The sequence below is a fragment of the Peromyscus californicus genome, unplaced genomic scaffold (assembly GCF_007827085.1).
Source record: "Peromyscus californicus insignis strain IS unplaced genomic scaffold, ASM782708v3 Scaffold_4__1_contigs__length_199733344, whole genome shotgun sequence".
NCBI classification, from domain to species: domain Eukaryota; kingdom Metazoa; phylum Chordata; class Mammalia; order Rodentia; family Cricetidae; genus Peromyscus; species Peromyscus californicus.
In genome coordinates, this window is record NW_026294562.1 from 172,193,893 (window position 1) to 172,211,536 (window position 17,644).

General features: G+C 52.7%; 1 protein-coding gene across 15 annotated transcripts in view; it reads right to left on the reverse strand.

Annotated features, from left to right (window-relative positions):
- The window catches only part of Pou2f2 (POU class 2 homeobox 2), a 90,228-nt gene that overhangs the window by 29,212 nt on the left and 43,372 nt on the right, over positions 1–17,644 (reverse strand). For 3 of the 15 annotated variants that reach the window (XM_052760614.1, XM_052760613.1, XM_052760622.1), the window contains exons 1-4: positions 12,057–12,098; positions 600–665; positions 470–504; positions 288–344 (exon numbers count right to left, since the gene is read on the reverse strand). In XM_052760614.1, coding sequence (XP_052616574.1) covers positions 288–344; positions 470–504; positions 600–665; positions 12,057–12,084 — 186 coding nt within the window. In that variant the 5' untranslated portion in view covers positions 12,085–12,098. Of the gene's footprint in view, positions 1–287; positions 345–469; positions 505–599; positions 666–12,056; positions 12,101–17,644 lie in introns of those variants that run through there. The other 12 variants (XM_052760617.1, XM_052760616.1, XM_052760607.1 and 9 more) reach the window with 8 other exon arrangements.

A 17,644-nucleotide genomic window follows, 5' to 3' on the forward strand; every position in this document is an offset into this window, starting at 1 on the left:
CAGGCCCCTTCGGCCAGGGAAGTCGGGATGGGGGAGGAGCCTTGGCTTCCTGTTGTTATCGCCCTGGGGCTCTGGGGGGGATTTCCCTGGCCACCCCCACCCCCTAGGGAAGGGGAAGGAGACTGGGTGAGTCACAAGCCTGGGGCGGGAACCCAAGGGTGAGAAGGGGCAGGAGGAACCTTGTCACCGGGTCCTCTTGCAGGACCTGGGTCCACAGAGGGCATGCTGAAGATATCCTTCATCCCACATACCACCTCCCTTCCCAGAACGATCTCACAGGTGCTTACCTTGGTGCTAGGGCCAGTTGGGGACACAGAGAATGAGGAAGCCTTATTCTGGGGGTTCTGTGAAGAGAGAATTGGGGCAAAGGGATGAGAATGGTGTCGTGAAAAGTTCTGGACAGCTGTCCCCACTAACCACTGCTCTCTCCTTCCCTTCCTGCCCTCGAGCGTGCCTGAGCCATCCTGACCTGATGGTTAATGTCCGGTCCATTTCTTTCGGTGTCTGTGAAGGGAAAGAAAGGTCATGTTGCCAGCCATTGCTACACACTGTCCCATTCTCACCTGCCCACTTCCCTGCCTCTGCCCATCCCCACTTACCTGTGTGCTCTGATGGGGAGTCCAGACTCTGCTTTTCGGCCTCCAGGGGCTTAGACATTCTTATTTCTGGAAACAGAGAAGGAATGAAAACAGAGGGAAGGAGAGGAGGCCAGGAGGACTCTGAGGTCCTTCTGCCAACTCCCACCCTCTCTACCTTCCCAACCCCACTGCTACCCCTGACGCTTCGAAGTATTTTTCAGAGAGTTCTGGGCTTCTGCCTTCCCCTGGAAGGACAAGAGAGGGCACCTCCAAAAAGTAGTACAGGAGGTGTCAACCACTGTGAGGCACCGGGGCGGGGTGGAATATGGTCACAAGAAGGCATCAGCTGTCTGGGAGGAGCCGATGAGGTCCATAAAGGAGCCAGTACGACCTCTGGCCTCCTCCCAGGCAGGTGGCCGAGGCTCTAGCCCCACCATACCGGGTTTCGAGTGAGACATGTTTTCCACTCTGAGTAGGGCAAGCGAGATATGATGGGGTTGCCAGAACCCCAAAGTGGGGAGCTGTCAGATCTCAGGGTGTGATTCAGCCATCCTCTGACCCACCACTTTCCCTGTCCCCAGGTCCCCACATAACTCCCACTGGCCTTCCGTCTTGCATGATGTCACAAGCCTGGCAGCCCCACCCTACTCCCCTCCAACCCCAACACCATCCACCTCTACCCTGACCCTGGTCTCCAAAGCAATCCTAGACTTTATAGCTCCCAGATGCTCTCTCAAATCTACATGCATTCTATAGTTTCCAGAACCCAAGGAAGGTAGCAGGTGGTGAGCCGGGCACCAGAGGAACCAAAGTCCCCACAGTGCTGATACCTATCATCAAAGATGCATGTCTGCCACCTCCCAGCACAGAGCCAGACAGGACACATGGGCCACTGGTACTAAGACACCCCATTTCACGTGGAGGAAGCTGAGACTCCAGGGGTTTTCATGCCAACTGGAATACATCAGCAGCAGTGGGTATCCTGATCACACCCTGGTGTTCCTGAATCCAGGGGCTCTGCTTCTAATCTGGACACCTCTGGGCTAACAGTCCTCAGGCCTCATCTTCAACAGTTCAAAGCCTGTGCTCATCAGGGTCCTGACTCCTACCCTCCTGAGCCTGGGCCACAGCAAGAGCAGGGTTTCAGCCCCACCCGTTCTCAGTTCCCTGAGCCTCAACCCATACTCAGATATTCAGCCCATACTCCAAGTCCTTCGTATGACTGTGACTCTTAATAGTCTCAGACCTAACTCACGATACCCCTCCTCAATTACCCAAAAGCCCCAGCAAAATCACGAAATCCCTATCAAATAAGGCACCCAGCTCCAGTGTGCTCCACACCTCATATGGTCACAGAGGGCAGGCTGAAGTGTGGAGAGGAACTCTGCACAAAGAAAAAACAGTAAGATTCTAGGAATTTTGTAATTGAGGATTATAAACCCACTCATGTTTGAGAGTCCTAATTCAAAGCTAGGCTGAGGGGGCAGGTGATGGCTTGGAGGCTCAGAGCAAGTACTGTCCTTACAGAGGACTGGAGTTCAGTTCCCAGCACCCACATCTGGTAGCTCACAATTGCCTGTAACTCCAATTCCAGAGGATCTAAAGCTTTCGAACATGTGCACATACTAATGACCCCCTCACATATATGTAACTATCAAAAAAAAAAAAAAAAAAGCCGAGTTGGGCATTGTGCATGTGTTACTGGTGTGAGCATAAATAATACAAGCACTCCAGGGAAAGCTGAGGAGATAGCTGCTCCCTGTGACCCAGTACCTCCACCTCTAGGTACCTGGTGAGCAGAGGAAGCTCTGACCATGTGTCTCAGTGGTAGAGCGATCACCTAGCATGCACAGGGCCCTGGGATCCATTCCCAGCAAAAACACACAAACATACACACAAAGGAAAAAGAGTAACTTGCCATCAAAAGCCCAGGCCCCAATGTTCAGACTTGGAATCGCAGCTCCAAATTGGAGAAAAATGAAGAGCCTATCAGCGGACCAGATAACCAAAATGTGGTATGTCCATACAATGAAGTACACTACACCGGTGAAAAGGAACAAAGTCCTGCTTCAGACACACCACCAAGTCTTGCAGGCTGAGTGAGAGTGGCCAAACACAGGCGCAAACATACAGCTCTGAATCTAATACCCAGAGCTTAAAATCCAGCAAACCAGTCTGGTCGTGGTGACAAAGGTTGGTAACTCCAGGGCTTGAGAGGATCAGGCACTCAAGGTCACCTTTAGCTACATAGTAAGTTTGCAACTAGCCTGGGCTACAAGAGACCCTATCTCAAAACAAACAAAAGCTGGAGCTGATGTGATGGCCCAGCGTACAAAAAGGACTTGCCACGGCAGCCTGATGACCTGAGTTCAATGCCTGGAACCCACTGTGAAAGGGGGAAACTGACTCCTGAGAGTTGTCCTCTGACCTCCACACACACCTTGGCACGTGCTCCAGTAATACCAAGTAATTTTTTAAAAAACTCACAAAAACAAGCTGGGCGGTGGTGGCGCACGCCTTTAATCCCAGCACCCCAGAGGCAGAGGCAGGCGAATCTCTGTGAGTTCAAAGGCCAGCCTGGGCTACAGAGCTGGTTCCAGGACAGCCAGGGCTGTTACACAGAGAAACTCTGTCTCAAAAAAAAAAAAAAAAAAAAAAAACCAAAAGCAAAACAAAAACAAAAAAAAAGTCACAAAAACATAAAACAAACTGCTTAGGCCTTCTAGGGCAGTGGTCCTCTGCCTTCCTAATGCTGCGACCCTTTAACACAGTTCCCCATGTTGTGCTGACCCCCAGTCATAAAATTACTTCGTTGTCACTTCATACTGTAATTTCGCTGCTGTTGTGAATCACTATGTAAATATCTGATATGCAGGATATCTGGTATGTGACTCCTTCCAAAGGGTCATTCGACTCCCCATAAGGGTCTAGACCCACAGGTTGAGAACCACTGTCCTAGGAGCTCAGGCTATCAAAGTCACACAGGTGGGTGAGCATCTGTGAGGAGCATTTATCAGGAAAGATGTGAGGGAGGCAGCAGGGTCTTCATAGGTTCAGAACTCACCATGCTTGTCACTTAAAATCTGATCACTTAACTATGCTCTTTAAAAACAAAAACAAAAAAAAAAAAAAAACAGGGTTTCTCTGTGCAGCCCTGGCTGTCCTTGAATTCCCTCTGCAGACCAGGCTGTCCTTGAACTCACAGAGATCCACCTGCCTCTGCCTCCCAGAGAGTGCTGGGATTAAAGGCGTGCGGCCCCCACCGTGCCCAGTTTGTCTTGTTTTGTTTTGTTTCGAGACAGGACCTCACATAGCCCAGACTGGCCTTAAATGATCTATGTAGCTAATGATGATCTTGAACTTGATCCTCCTGCTTCCACCTCTGAAGGATTGCGATTGCACTGTGCGCCACCACACTCTGCTTACATGGTGCTGAGAATGGAACCCGGGACTCTGCGTGCTAGAAAAGCTCTCTGCCAACTGAGCCACACCCTCAGTCCCTCCCTTGTTTTTGTTTGTTTTGAAGCAAGAGTTTTTTAGCCCAGGCTGGTCTCAAGCTTACAGCACTCCTCCTGCCTCAGCTTCTGGAGTGTTGGGATGGCAGGGGTAAATCATACCATGCCTGGCTTGAACGCCATATTTCAACCAAGCACAGAAAGGATAGAGCCTGGGCTGGCCTGTCAGTGGGACGGCGCCTGCCTTTTGTGTGTATGGCCCTTGGTGTGGTCATTGCCACCTCCAAAAAAATAAGTGACCAGAGAGACGACTGGGTCAGTAAAACACTTGCTATGGGAGCACAAAGGCCAAGTTCAGCCCTCAGTACCCACGGAAAAGGCTGGGTACGCTTTTAATTCCAGCACCGTGGGAAGGGAACAGGACAGGAGGAACCCTAGGGTTAGCAGGTCAGCCGGCCCAGCCTAGGCCCAGCCTAACCCACAAGCCCAGGTCCCAGTGGGAGACTCTGTGTTGGGAAAGTAAGTTGAAGAGCTGGCGAGATGGCTCAGGATAAACGTTCTTGCCACGAAGCCTGAGTTCAGTCCTGGAACCCGCATGGTAGAAGGAGAGAACTGACTCCCACAAGTTACCCTCTGACCTCCACATGCATGTATGGTTTATGTGTACCTTCACACACACACACACACACACACACACACACACACACACACACACACACACACACAATGTGATAAGTAAGGAGGACTCACTCCTGGGCAAACACAAATGCACACACATAACAGAAGCTAAATACAAGCCACTGTGTGTTTCTATGAAGGCATAGGCTGGGGAGGGCTGGGGAGGGCAAGGCAGGGCAGGGGAGGGCTGGGGAGGGCAGGGCAGGGGAAAGCAGGGGAGGATTGAAGAGGGCTAGGGAGGGCTGAAGAGGGCAGGGGAGGGCTGGGGAAGACAGAGGAGATCTGGGGAGGGCTGGGGTGCTGGGGAGGCCAGAGGAGGACTGGGGAGGGTAGGGAAGGGCTGAGGAGGGCAGGAGAGGGCTGGGGAGGGCAGGGGAGGGCTGGAGAGGGGCATAGGTGCTCAGAACCTTCTAGGAACCCAGGCCGTGTGCTCAGACATTGAATGGGTGCCAGTGAGATGCCAAGAGATGAAGCAGAAGTTAGGCAAAATGACTAATGCTGGTCATAACTCACCCAGACCTCAGCCCTTCTCCAGGCAGCGTCTAACGAACCCTCCCTGGATCCAGAATCTACCACTGGTAGCATCCTTGAAACACAATGCCTGACTCAGCAGCCTTCCATCTAGCTCCTTCTCCTCAAGAAATATCCAGGTCCCCTAGCCTGGCTTCCAGGGTATGGCCACCACCCTTGACTTCTCTTCTTACCCCACCATGCATCCAGTTCCTCACTGTTCAACACAGAGAACATCTCTCCCTGCTTAAGGAATCTGCCTGACAGGCCACAGTTGGCGGGTTCTGTGACTCCCACCTGCCAAATGCCTCTATGGCCCATAGATGGGGCAGCCTCTGACCTCACCACTCCAGAAGTTCCACACACACCCCTGCCCTCTGCTGTGAGGCAACCCCCCCACCAAAGCCACATGTCTGGTCTTCTCTGAATGTAACTGTATTTGGAGATGGGATCTTTTTGGGTTTTTTTTTTTTTTGGACACAGAGTTACTCTGTGTAGCCCTGGCTATCCTGTCCTCAAACTCACAGAGATCTACCTGCTTCTGACTCCCGAATACTGGGATTAAAGGTGTGCACCATCACTGCCTGGCAAGACAAAAATCTTTTTTTTTTAGGGGGGGGTTGGTTTTTGGTTTTTCGAGACAGGGTTTCTCTGTGCAGCTTTGTGCCTTTCCTAGAACTCGCTTTGGAGACCAGGCTGGCCTCGAACTCACAGAGATCCGCCTGCCTCTACCTCCCGAGTGCTGGGATTAAAGGCGTGCGCCACCACCACCCGGCTAAGACAAAATCTTTTTAAAAACTATTTTTCATTTCAAAATATTTAATTTTATTCACGTATACGAGTACACAGATGTGCCATGGCAGGTGAGTGGAGGTCGGAGGACAACTTGCAGGAGTTGGTTCTCTCCTTCCGCCATGTGAACTCCAGAGATTGAACCCGGGTCATCAGGCCTGCCTCGGAGTCATCTTGCTGGCCCTAATTTTCCTTTCCCCTTGAGTCAGGGTGCCATGTAGCCCAGGCTAACTTTGAACTTAATATGTAGGCAAGGATGATTTTCAACTTCCGATTCCCTCTGCTTCCACCATCTACCGAGCGCTGGGATTATCTGCACCAACACACTTTATGAGGGGCTGAGGATCGAACCCAGGGCTTCATACATGCCAGGCAGGCACTCTATCCACTGAGCTACAATCAAGTTAAAAAAACCAAGTTAAAAAAAAAAACAACAACTTTTTTTTAAAGATAGGAGCTCACTGGGGAGCCCCAGACGGCCTCAAACTCACAATCCTCCTGCATGATCTCCTCCAGTTCTTGGATTTCAGGTATACACCACACCTGATTTGAAAAGTAGGGTCTTACGTGAAATACATAAGGTAAAACATTATCTAAGCTGATGGCTGTCGTTTCTAAGAGCAGGAATATGGCCTGTAACCTCAGCACCAAGACAGCTACGGCAAGAGGATTCCTGGGAGTTTCAAAGGGGGAGAGGGGACAGAGAGACACAGAGGGAAGGCAATGCAGGGCCATTAGGAGAATACAGTCACCTGCAAGCCACAGACACAGGCCTTGGATGGATCCGGCTCCCGGGCAAAACCCCATCTCGGATCTCTAGCCTCCAGAATTACAGGAGAACAGATCAGTGTCCTTCAGCCAACTGCTCTGTGACACTTTCTTATAGCAATCCAAGCACCCCATGGTTCCTTCCCTTGGGCTGCACCTGAGTCCCAGGTGGTGTCTTGTCCAGGTCTCTCTCTCATAGACCAGGCCACCTGCCATGACTGTCACCAGCCCAGAGCAGGTCCTGACTGTCGCCTGTGGGTCCTCTCCCCACAGACTTGCTCTTTCTCCCTGTTCCCTGAACTACCTCTCTATAGTCCTTCCTTGAGGCTTCGATGCACACCCATCCCTGTGCCTGGAACAGTGTCTCCCACTCTGCCCACCTGCCCTCCACATTCACGCTTCAGGATCCAGCATCGGGTGTCCTCTATGAAGCCACCGTCCTGATGGTCCTGATGGGAGATGGGGTCTTTCTCTGTTGTCTGTGCCCCGGTTCCCTCTGCACCATCATCTCCCATCACCATCCAGAGGCTGTGGCCTTCTGGGTCCCACATGTCTCTCTCATCAGCCTGGGAATACCCCCAAAGCAGGTCTGGTTCCATCTTGGGGTTATCATAGCTGATGGTGACCCCAGGTCCTGAGCTCCAACCTCCTGGCCTTTCCCTCTGCTCCCCCCTACCGGGACCCCTCCCTCCTCTTCCAGCAACTCCGGCTTCTCTGAGGCTCTGCCCAGTGTCACGTTATCTGTGCAGTCTATCTCCCTGGCCCTCTGCATGGACTGCGCTCCCCATCATACCCTGTCCACCTAAGGAAATGACCCTGCCCTCTGAGGGGGATGGTAGCTAGGGATGGAACGTGGTCTGCGGGAAAACGTCACCATTCCGTTTGCCTTCTTCTTTCTAAACTTTCATACCATGGCCCAGCACTCCACGCCAAGCAAGACAAGGGCCAAGCTATTTCCACAGAGGGTAAACAGGGTTCCACTGATGGATGGACCGATTCAACTGAAGTCCTCGGCTCTACCACTGAGCTACAGCCACAGCGCCTCCCTTTTGGAGGCGGGGTCTCATGGAGCAAAGATTGGCTTCAAAACTCACTATATTCAAAGGATGACCCCGGACTCTAGGTTCCCCTGCCTCTGTTCTGAGTGCTGGGCATGCACCAACGCCCAGTTTACGTGGTGTTGGGGCTCAAACCCATGCTAGGCAGCACCCTGCCAACATCCCTGGCCCTGATTTTCACTTTTTATTTCCAGACAGGATCTCAATAATTTGTCCAGGCTGGCCTTGAACTTACAGTCCTCTTGCCTCAGCCTCCCAGGTAGCTTGGATTACAGCCTGTGCCACCGGTCCCGGCTTGTTTTTGTGCTGTGCATTGCTGTAGGTCTTGCTTGCTTTGGGGATATTTTGGGGGGGCGGGCAGATGTGGGGGTTGAGACAGGGTCTCACTATGTTGCCCGAGCTGTCCTAGAACTCACTATGCAGACCAGGCTGGCTTTGATTTCGACATTCCTCTTTTATCAACCTGTTGAGTGCTGAGAAACAAGCATGAACCGACACGTGGTGAGAGCTCCGTTTTCACCATAAGTCAAATGATGCCCAGGGTCGGGGATCAGGAGCGCCCGCCAATGAAGGCTCTGCCTCGGCCACAGTCCAGGCAGGGACATCCTAATCACTGGCCTTGCTCTGCAGAATCGCCACTACCGTCACCTCCCAGACATCAGTTTCAGAAGCACGTAGGGTGACCTGAGCTTCCAGATTTTTTTTTTTTTTTTTTTTTTTTTTTGGTTTTTCGAGACAGGGTTTCTCTGTGTAGCTTTGCGCCTTTCCTGGAACTCACTTGGTAGCCCAGGCTGGCCTCGAACTCACAGAGATCCGCCTGGCTCTGCCTCCCGAGTGCTGGGATTAACGGCGTGCGCCACCACCGCCCGGCCAGATTTTTTTTTTTTTCTTAAATATATACGTGTATGTGTGTGTGTGTGTGTGTGTGTGTGTGTGTGTGTGTGTGTGTGTGTGCGTGTGCGTGTGCGTGTGCGTGTGTGTGAGTGTGTGTGTTGTTAGGGTAGAACCCAGAACCTCAGTCCTGGCAGAGATTTTTAAAAATCCCCCCAGGTGATTTCAATGTGCTCCAGATCCCTGGCACCTCCTGAAGTCTCAATCACACGGAAAAGTTTTGCATCTATTTATGGTTGTCCCTCCCTGTCATCCCTGGTCATGTGTGACTTTTTGCAGGAACTGGCAGGGAAAAGTACCAGGCTCTCTCGGAGCTGCTTTGTCCCTTAAATTCCACCACCCTCAGGCCAGACCCACCCCCAGGCTGTCCAAGCTCTGAGTTCACCCTCACTCCCCTGACAAATGGCCCAGGCCTGGGACCCTAGGTCCCTTCTGCCCTCCCCCGCCCTCCCTCCCTGACTTTCACTTCTCCTCTGCGTTTCCCCCAGCCAGTTTTTAGCAGACTTAGGCTAGCTTCTCGTTAGTAGTTACCGAAAATGGGGCTAAATATAGAGAGCCCGAGGGCTGCCCCTCACCCTCCTGGCCCCACTTGGCCTGTCCCCTGGGTCCTCTGTCTCCACAGCCTTCATCAAGTCTATGGCCTGGGAGCCCCCATGGGCAGGGTTGGGCGCTGCCGGGAACCTCTGTGGGCCCAGCTGGCCCAGCCCCCGCCTCCCCAGGAGTGACATCTCGCACCTCCCACCCCTACAGCTGTCCCAGGTAACCTCCAGGGACTGAACACTTCTGTGCCGTCAGGAGGGATGGAGATTCGGGTAGCAGACACAAGGGGAGTGGCACACACCGCAGCAACAGCAGCAGCAGCAGCAGCAGCCCGAGAGGACCACTCCACTCCAACATGGGTGTGTACAGATCCCAGAAAGGAGTGCACATCAAGGGCACCACCCTTCACAGCCTCAGTCTGGAATGAATGAATGCATGCATGAAAGGGCCCTGGTGGACTAGGGTCAATACGATCCAAAGCAAGCCACAAGCCTCCATCTGCCACTGCCCGGGCACTGTTTTTTTGTTTGTTTGTTTGTTTGTTTGTTTCTAGTGGTGGCCCATGACGCCTTACATGGCATAGGTTGTAGGACCTGGTGCTGTCTATCACATCCTGAGATCCCAAGGCAGCCCTTCCTTGAGCTCTGCAGACAGAAGAAATGGGGAAATGGTTCAGTGGGTAAAGCAGCTGCCATGCAAACCTGATGATCCGAGTTCAAGTCCCTAGAACCCCATTTTCAAAGAGCCAGGTGCAGCAAAGTATGTTTTGCAATCCCAGTTCTTTGACGGCGAGAGGAGCCGGGGGGGGGGGGGGGGGGGGGACGGACGACCTAGGAGTAGCCTAGGCTAACCAGCTAGCCTGTGGTAAAGAAGGTAGAAGGCAAGGACTGACATCTGAGGTTGACCTCTGACCTCCACACAGACTTGCCCACACTCACATCAGCATGTGCACACACACACATATCATGCACACCACCCCTCCACAAGACCTACAGAAAGACACACTTAGACAAGATGCCACACAGGCTGGTGTACAAAAAGCCCATCCAGATACGTGTACGTGCAAGTGTGTTTACGCATATCCAGAGTGGCACACAGACACTTCACACTCACAAATCCAAAGGCACAGACACGGCTGATATGCATACACTCATGTCCAGAGTCAGATTGCTCTGACAGATAACCAAGCAGACCCCTGAGACACTTCACAGACGGAGAGCCTGAGACCAGGTGGCGAGTGATCCGCCCAAGGCCACACAATGTATTAATCACATCCTCACAATGTATTGATTCTCGTCAATGTTACACAGTGAAAACCCATAACAGCTCCTGGGTAGCACTTTTTTTTTTTTCACTCTTGAGAAATCCCCAGTAAGGGGGTCTGACGTTTTGTCCAGGACCTACAAGTTCTCGCTTGACCTCAAACAAGGACCAGTCGGTAGTAAAGCATGTGTAGAGAGTCCGGACCTCGTATGTACACAGAACAGGTATACATGTACACACCCACGCAGTCACCTTGGCGAATATTCATACAAGTCAATCTGTAATCTTCCTACTTTTCACCTCCATCATTTATATCGTAGCTCAGACAACTCCTCCAGGAAGCCCTCCCTGCCACCACGATAGCTGAATTGGATATCTTCTGGGCTCTACCATTCCTGCTTTATCGCCACCCCAGCCCTGACCACCACAGGACTGTCCTTTCCACTGACCCTGGAGCTCCAGCAGAGCAGCTCTGAAGCTGCCTAACTCCATTGTATTTCCAACAGCAGCACCTGACACAGAACTGCCCAGTAGGCAGAGGTGGTTGAGGGGCCCGGCGGTGCCCCCACATACAGGAGGGACACATACCAAGCCAAGACTCACGCCTGTGGTCACCCAGGAACTTGACACACACCCAGCAGTAACTTCACAGTCACAAGAAAGGCAAGCATGAAATAGTGAGTCCTTGCCACGTCCCAGCACCGTGCTAGGCGTCACTCATCTCACCTACGGTTCCCAGCACACCGCTGAGGCGTGCTCAGTCTGGACGGAGACGACCACCTTCTGCGAAATGAGTCGCCAAGTATAAGTCACCTGGTACGGTGCCTGCGTAGTGTTCACCCGGGCAAGCATGCAGTGATTTGCAAACACAGAATGCACACGCCATGGAGAAAGTCAAAGCGGGATGAGGAGACACAGGGACATGATTAGTGCCATTTTGTAGTGGGGAGGCCAGGGAAGACTTTCTTGAGGAAAGGACCACTGAGGTGAATAAAGTGAGGCAAGAAATCGCTGCTAAGGCCCATACATGGAATGTCATACACAGCAGCCCCCAACACTGGCCTATTTATACACAAGCTACCCAAGAGTGATAAATGCAGGACTCAGAATACCACCTCCACATGCACACATATGCACACTTGCACACACCAGCTCAGAGGAGAATGGCACCACCCAAATGCCACAGCTTGGCCTTCCAATCCTGCTGCAGCTTTGTCCAAGTTGCCCAGCCCACCGGTTTCCCACATGAAGTCCAGCTACCGACACCTGACTCCCTCCGGTCTTCAGTGCCCTCAGTAGGGGACAGACTGGAGGCTCCCAGTGCCTAATGCAAAACAGCGCAAAGGGGAGCTGAGGAGGGAGACCTGGGGAGGGAAGAAAGGGGCGTTCCCGATGCACAGGACCCAAAACCAAGGAGGGCAGCTGAAGAGGAGGTGCAGGGAGGGTCTGCAGTAGTGGTCAGCAGAACGTCCCCAAATGCGCTGTCTGTCCTCCCCACCCATGAGAAGGCATTCATCTCTTACCTGGAGCCCCCATGCTGGAATGAACCATACTGCCCGCCAGCCAGGGCTGGGGAACAACTGTGTCATCTCCCCCGCCCTCTCTGGGGACCAGCCCTCCCTGCCGGAAGTTACCCCAGGAGGAAACCACAGGGTCGGTCCGCCCCCTTCGGAAGGGAAAATACCCTGGCCCACAGACCTACCCCAGCGGCTCAGTCGACCCCAAATCATGAGTGTATTTGAGGGTGGGGGGTTAGTGGGGTGGAAAGCGAGGGGACTGGAAGAACTGAGTGTTGCGGGGGCCACACCAGGAGGTGTCTATACAGTCCTCCTGTCCCACAGCCAGCATGGGGTGAACACATCTGGAACAGGGAGTGTGGGGCTGAGAGAGGTGAGTCCACACAATAACAACGGCAAGCACAATTTGGGGTTTATTCGGGGAGGGCTCTCTCAGTCCCTGTCCCTGCACCACCCACCTAACAGGTGTCACATTACAGGCCAGTATCTTGTGCTTCGTTTCACAAACGAAGAGGCAGGATCAGAGAAGTGAACAATGGCTTTCTCAGGGACCCAGGACCAAGAAGCAACAAAGTCAAAACACTAGGATTCTGTGGACCAGCCAAGGCCCGCAACCTGTGCCACAGGTAAGACATCCTGGTCCACCACTAAGAAGAAATAGTGTCCGTGGGCAGTGGCAGTGAGGGTGAAGGGTCGAAGGCGTAGTCAGGGACAGTTAGAAGTCTGTCAGAGGCTAAATGCGTGCACCCTGGGCAGTGGAGCCGAGCGTGAGTCGGGAGGTTTCCTGTGGGGCCCTTCCCGCCGCTCTGCTCTCAGCCCTGCAGTTTTCTTGAAGCCCGCCAGAGGGCGGCAGCGTCCAGCCAATGGACTGGAGGGCGGGGCCGGCTGCGGAGGAGGGAGCCCCGCCCTCCGCTTCCTCCCAGCCCGCATCCTCCCCCGCCCCCGCGCGCACACCTGCGAGGGTCACACAAAGGCGCAGGACTCCGGCGCACAGTGGCGCAGACAAAGGCTCGCTCGAGCCAACTGCCCCCTTCTTCCTCTCAGCTCCTGGGGTCCGAGGTTGCTGAGCTGCCCTGGCATCTCCCGAACTACTCTATTAGGGCCAGTCAGGACACTCTACACCCCAAATTGGAGGGTCCCCCAAACCACACGTGCACACACAGACGCCTGGATTCACCCTTCTACACACACACACACACACACACACACACACACACACACACACACACACACACACACACACACACACACACAATCTCCGCAGGGCCCCGACACCAACCCTCTTTCCAGAGCAAGGTCCCTCCACTACACATACTCCTTCTACTACTTTACACAGACCCACAGGGCACATCTACACATATGGACAGCCCTGGCCTGGCCACACTCCCATGTGCAGAGCCATGAAGGATACAAAGAGCTACCTGAGTGCCCTCTGTCCCTAGCCCCGTGCACCTGGACACCCCAAGACCTAGCAGGTGGGCCTGACGGGAATGAACTCAGTTCTTACGCTGCACACAGAGGAAACAGTTTCTAGGCATCTACACTCTACAACATCCCATTATCGGAAAGGCCATTTCAGAGGACATCTGCAGACCACACAGCTGCAGAATTTCTAGACGCGAGGGTCTTCCCAGCAGAAGTCAGGTGGCAGTAGGGTACTGGATTCTTGTCTTGAAGTCTAATTTGCCCAGCAAGCTCCATTTTCATTTCAGATTAATGTTTGGAGGGGTTGGAAATCAGAGTGGTGGAGGTGCTTAGGGCATTTTGGAGGGCTAAAACCCAGCTGGTACCTCTCCCCCACAGTCCACCTTTTACCAATTCAACAGCATGCACATCAGAAGCATAGACACCCGGCTGGGCCCCAGATGGTGAGCAAGGAAAAGAAAGGCCACCCATTTCCAGTGAGACATTCCTGGGTCTGCAGTTGAGAACAGGGTGGGAAGGCCTAGATGGTCCCCCCCCCCCAAATCCCACCCCATCACCTTCCATGCTGAACGCTGAGTCTGAGCCTCTGGGCCTATGAGGAAGGCGTGAGAACAAAGGGGCAGAGTTTGGGGCACATGACACAGGGGGGTGCTGGCAGATTGGAATGGTGTGGGGAGTGGCCTCCCTGCCATAGAAGAGGCTGGCGCCTCGATGAGTAAGGCAGGTAGGAACAGGCACTGGGGAGCAGTGGGGGCCACTTGAGGTGCAGGGAGCCTGCAGGGAGGCAGTACAGGGTAGGGCAGACTGGGCTCAAGGCTGAGCGGTAATTAAAGGAGACGCAGGGGGCTCCCCAGGGCCAGCGGGGCCGGTAACTGACACGCGGGCCCCATTGCTCCGCTCATATTTCTCGCCGGATCGATACGTTTGACTCCCGACAAGACAATAATCGCTTGTACGCGGCCGGCGAGTCGATCAAATACATTATTAGAGCGAGGTCCCCCGGGGGGCCGCCAGGGAGCCGTAGGGGGGAGCAGCCAGCCCACCGGGGACAGTAGAGTGAGATTCTTCACCCCTCATGGCCCCCTGCCATGGCCTCTTCCTCCTGGCCACCCCTGGGGACCCTCTCCATGGCTCAGTCCTCTGGTCTCTCTCTGGACTCCTGCTACCTTTAGCCATCTTATCGCCTAGCCTTGGTCTTCACGGTGACTCAAAGGGTCTCTCCCCACAGGTGATGCTCTCATCTGTGGGGCTGAGGCATGCAAGTGCTCAGAGAGGCCCCTCAAACCCCTAGCCCGGTGGAAGATGTAGAGATGGAGGCGCAGGCCACGGAACTGGTAGTTGAGACAGAAGAGAGCATGAACTCAGGCCTAAGAGTCAACAGTAGCATTCCTCGGCCTGTTGGTCTTCGGCAGAGCCCAGGTCAAGGGGCAGCCTTTGGGGCATTAGGGATGACTGATTTAGGGTCCTAAACAAGTACGAAAACAGAAAACAAATATGAAAACAAACTCACATATGCAGGAATATGTAGCTAGTCTCACTGCCCCAGATACTTTTCAGCCACACTCAACCATAGCTCTGGACTGTTCAGAAGCGCCAAGTGCCCACTCTCCTGGCTTCTGGGCTCAACTGAGCTCTTCTGATTTTTTTTTTTAAAGATCTGCTTTAGCTTATGTGTATGGGTGTTTTGTCTACATGTCTGTCTATGCACCTTGTGTGTGCCTAGAGACCACGGAGGTTAGAAGAGGGCGCTGGATTCCCTGGAACTGGAGTTACAGATGGTTTTAGCTGCCATGTGGGTGCTGGGAACCGAATGCTGGTCCTCTACAAGAGCAGCAACTGCTCTTAACCCTTGGGTCATCTCCCAGCCCCTTAAATATACATTTCTCTTTTATACATTTCTCCATCTCTTGGATGTGAGGTTCCCTCATTACTGCTTCTTCAATGTCCCCAAGTCATCAGGTTCCAGGGCTAGGCATGGGGTTCAGATAGAGTTTTCTTAGCATGTTACAAAGCCCTGGGTTCAGTCCCCAAATTTCGCAAAATATTGATGTGGTGGTGCATGCCTGTAATGCTAGCACTTGGGAGGTGGAGGAAGAAAGATCAGAAGTTCAAAGTCTACATAGTAAGTTCAAGGCTAGCCTGGGCTACACGAGACACTGTCTCAAAAAACAAGAAACAACAACAAAAATCAGACAACTTCTTTAAAGATTACTATCTACTGACTTGAGAATCTTCGGTGGTGGTGGTGGTGGCGGCGGCAGCGGCGGCGGTGGTGGCAGCGGCGGCGGCAGTATCAGCATTAGCATTTCTGCCTGTTTTGTGTTAGCTGACATGTTATCCCAGCCATCTGAGGATGTGAGTTTGTTGTCTCATTTTACTAAGGAATTAGCGCTCAGAAAGGTAACATCAGCTGCCCTGAGTCATACAGAATGTGACTGGCAGCATGAGGATTCAAACCCAAGTTTGTCTGTGGCTTGCTCTCTGTACTGTGGACTTCCTAGAGCCCTTGGGTTTTAGAGACTAGGATTCAGCATTCTCTCTCTACTGTGAGCTTCTTTGTTAGAATTTGAAATCCTTCCAGTCTTCTAACAGCCAACAGGAAGATATGCCCTCTGCCCTCCCCTACAGTCCATAGCCCTGAATCTGTGGTCCCCACCCCCGTGGGGGGAGCAGGGTTTCACTCTGTAGCCCTGGTTGGTCTTGAATTCACAGAGATCCGCTTGCCTTTGCCTCTTGAATGCTGGGACTAAAGGTGTGCGCCACCACCGCCCGGCTCGTTGTCTGTTTCTTGATATTTGGCAAAACATTAGGTTCCATCTGACCCCGTGAGCTCCCACAGCCAAATGTTTCCAAGCAAACATTTCCTCCCAGACATGGTGGTGCATGCCTACAGTTCCAACACTTTTGGAGGCTGAGATAGGAGGACTTCAAATTCCAAGCCAGTCTGGGCTACAGAGTGAGACCTTGTCTCAAAATTATTTTTAAATGGGCTGGAGAGATGGCTCAGTGGTTAAGAGCACCCACTGCTCTTCCAGAGGATCTGGGTTCAATTCCCAGTGCCCACATCAGGTGGCTCACAACTCCAGGGGATCCAGCTCCTCTGGCTCCCATGGGCACCTGCACACACCTGTGCAACAGACACACATCCACAGAAAATAATAATAAAACCTAAAAACAACTTAAGGCTGCACATGGTGGCATGTGCCTTCGATCATGTGCACTCGGGAGGCAGAGGCAGGCAGATCTCTGGTGAGTTCAAGGGCAGCCTGGTCTACAGAGCGAGTTCCAGGACAGCTGTAACTACATGGTGGAGAGAGCTTGTCTCAAAATAAAACCAGAAAAACAAAACACACAAAAAAGATAGAACATCTGAAATAAAATGGAGGAGGGTACGCTGTAGAAACCAGCCCTGATGAGGATACATCTACAGAGCAATTTGAGAACAGAATTCAGAAGACAAAGCTTGTGAAGGACATTCCAGGCAGTGGGAACAGAGGAGGTGATGGCCCCAAGGCAGCAAAGAATGGAGAGGTTGGTACAATCAGAGTACTGTGGGCAGGGAAGAGGCTGGGCTGGGGTGATGCTGTAGACAGAACAGGTTCAGACCACTCAGGCCTTGCAGGCCATACTAGCTTTAGAGGCTGGGGATGTAGCTCAGTGGTAGAATCCCATGAATACCTGGGACATGGCTCAGAGGCAGAGCGCTTGCTCAGTACACAGAAGCCCTGCAAAAGGATGAAAAAGAAAAAAGCTTACATTTTAACCCAGGCACAGTAGGAAGGGTTTTAAGTGGGAAGTGGCATGATTCTGTGAACAGTGTGTGTGTGTGTGTGTGTGTGTGTGTGTGTGTGTGTGTGTGTGTGTTCAAGTTCATATGCATACAAGCATGTGCAGGGGTGCACATTCCTCAGGGGCCACTTACCCTTATTTTTAAGACAAGGAAGGTCTCTCACTAGTACCTGGGTGACAATTTGGCTGGACAGCCTCAGGCATGTTCTGTCTCCACCTCCCCAGCACTGAAGTGTTGACATCAATGCTGGGAATCAAACTCAGGTCCTTAAGCCTGCACTGAGGCCACTTTACCAACGACTTACCTCTCAGTCCCTCTAAGCCTTTTTAAGACTTTTTTAAAAAATTACTTTATGCGTATGGGTCTTTTGCCTGCATGC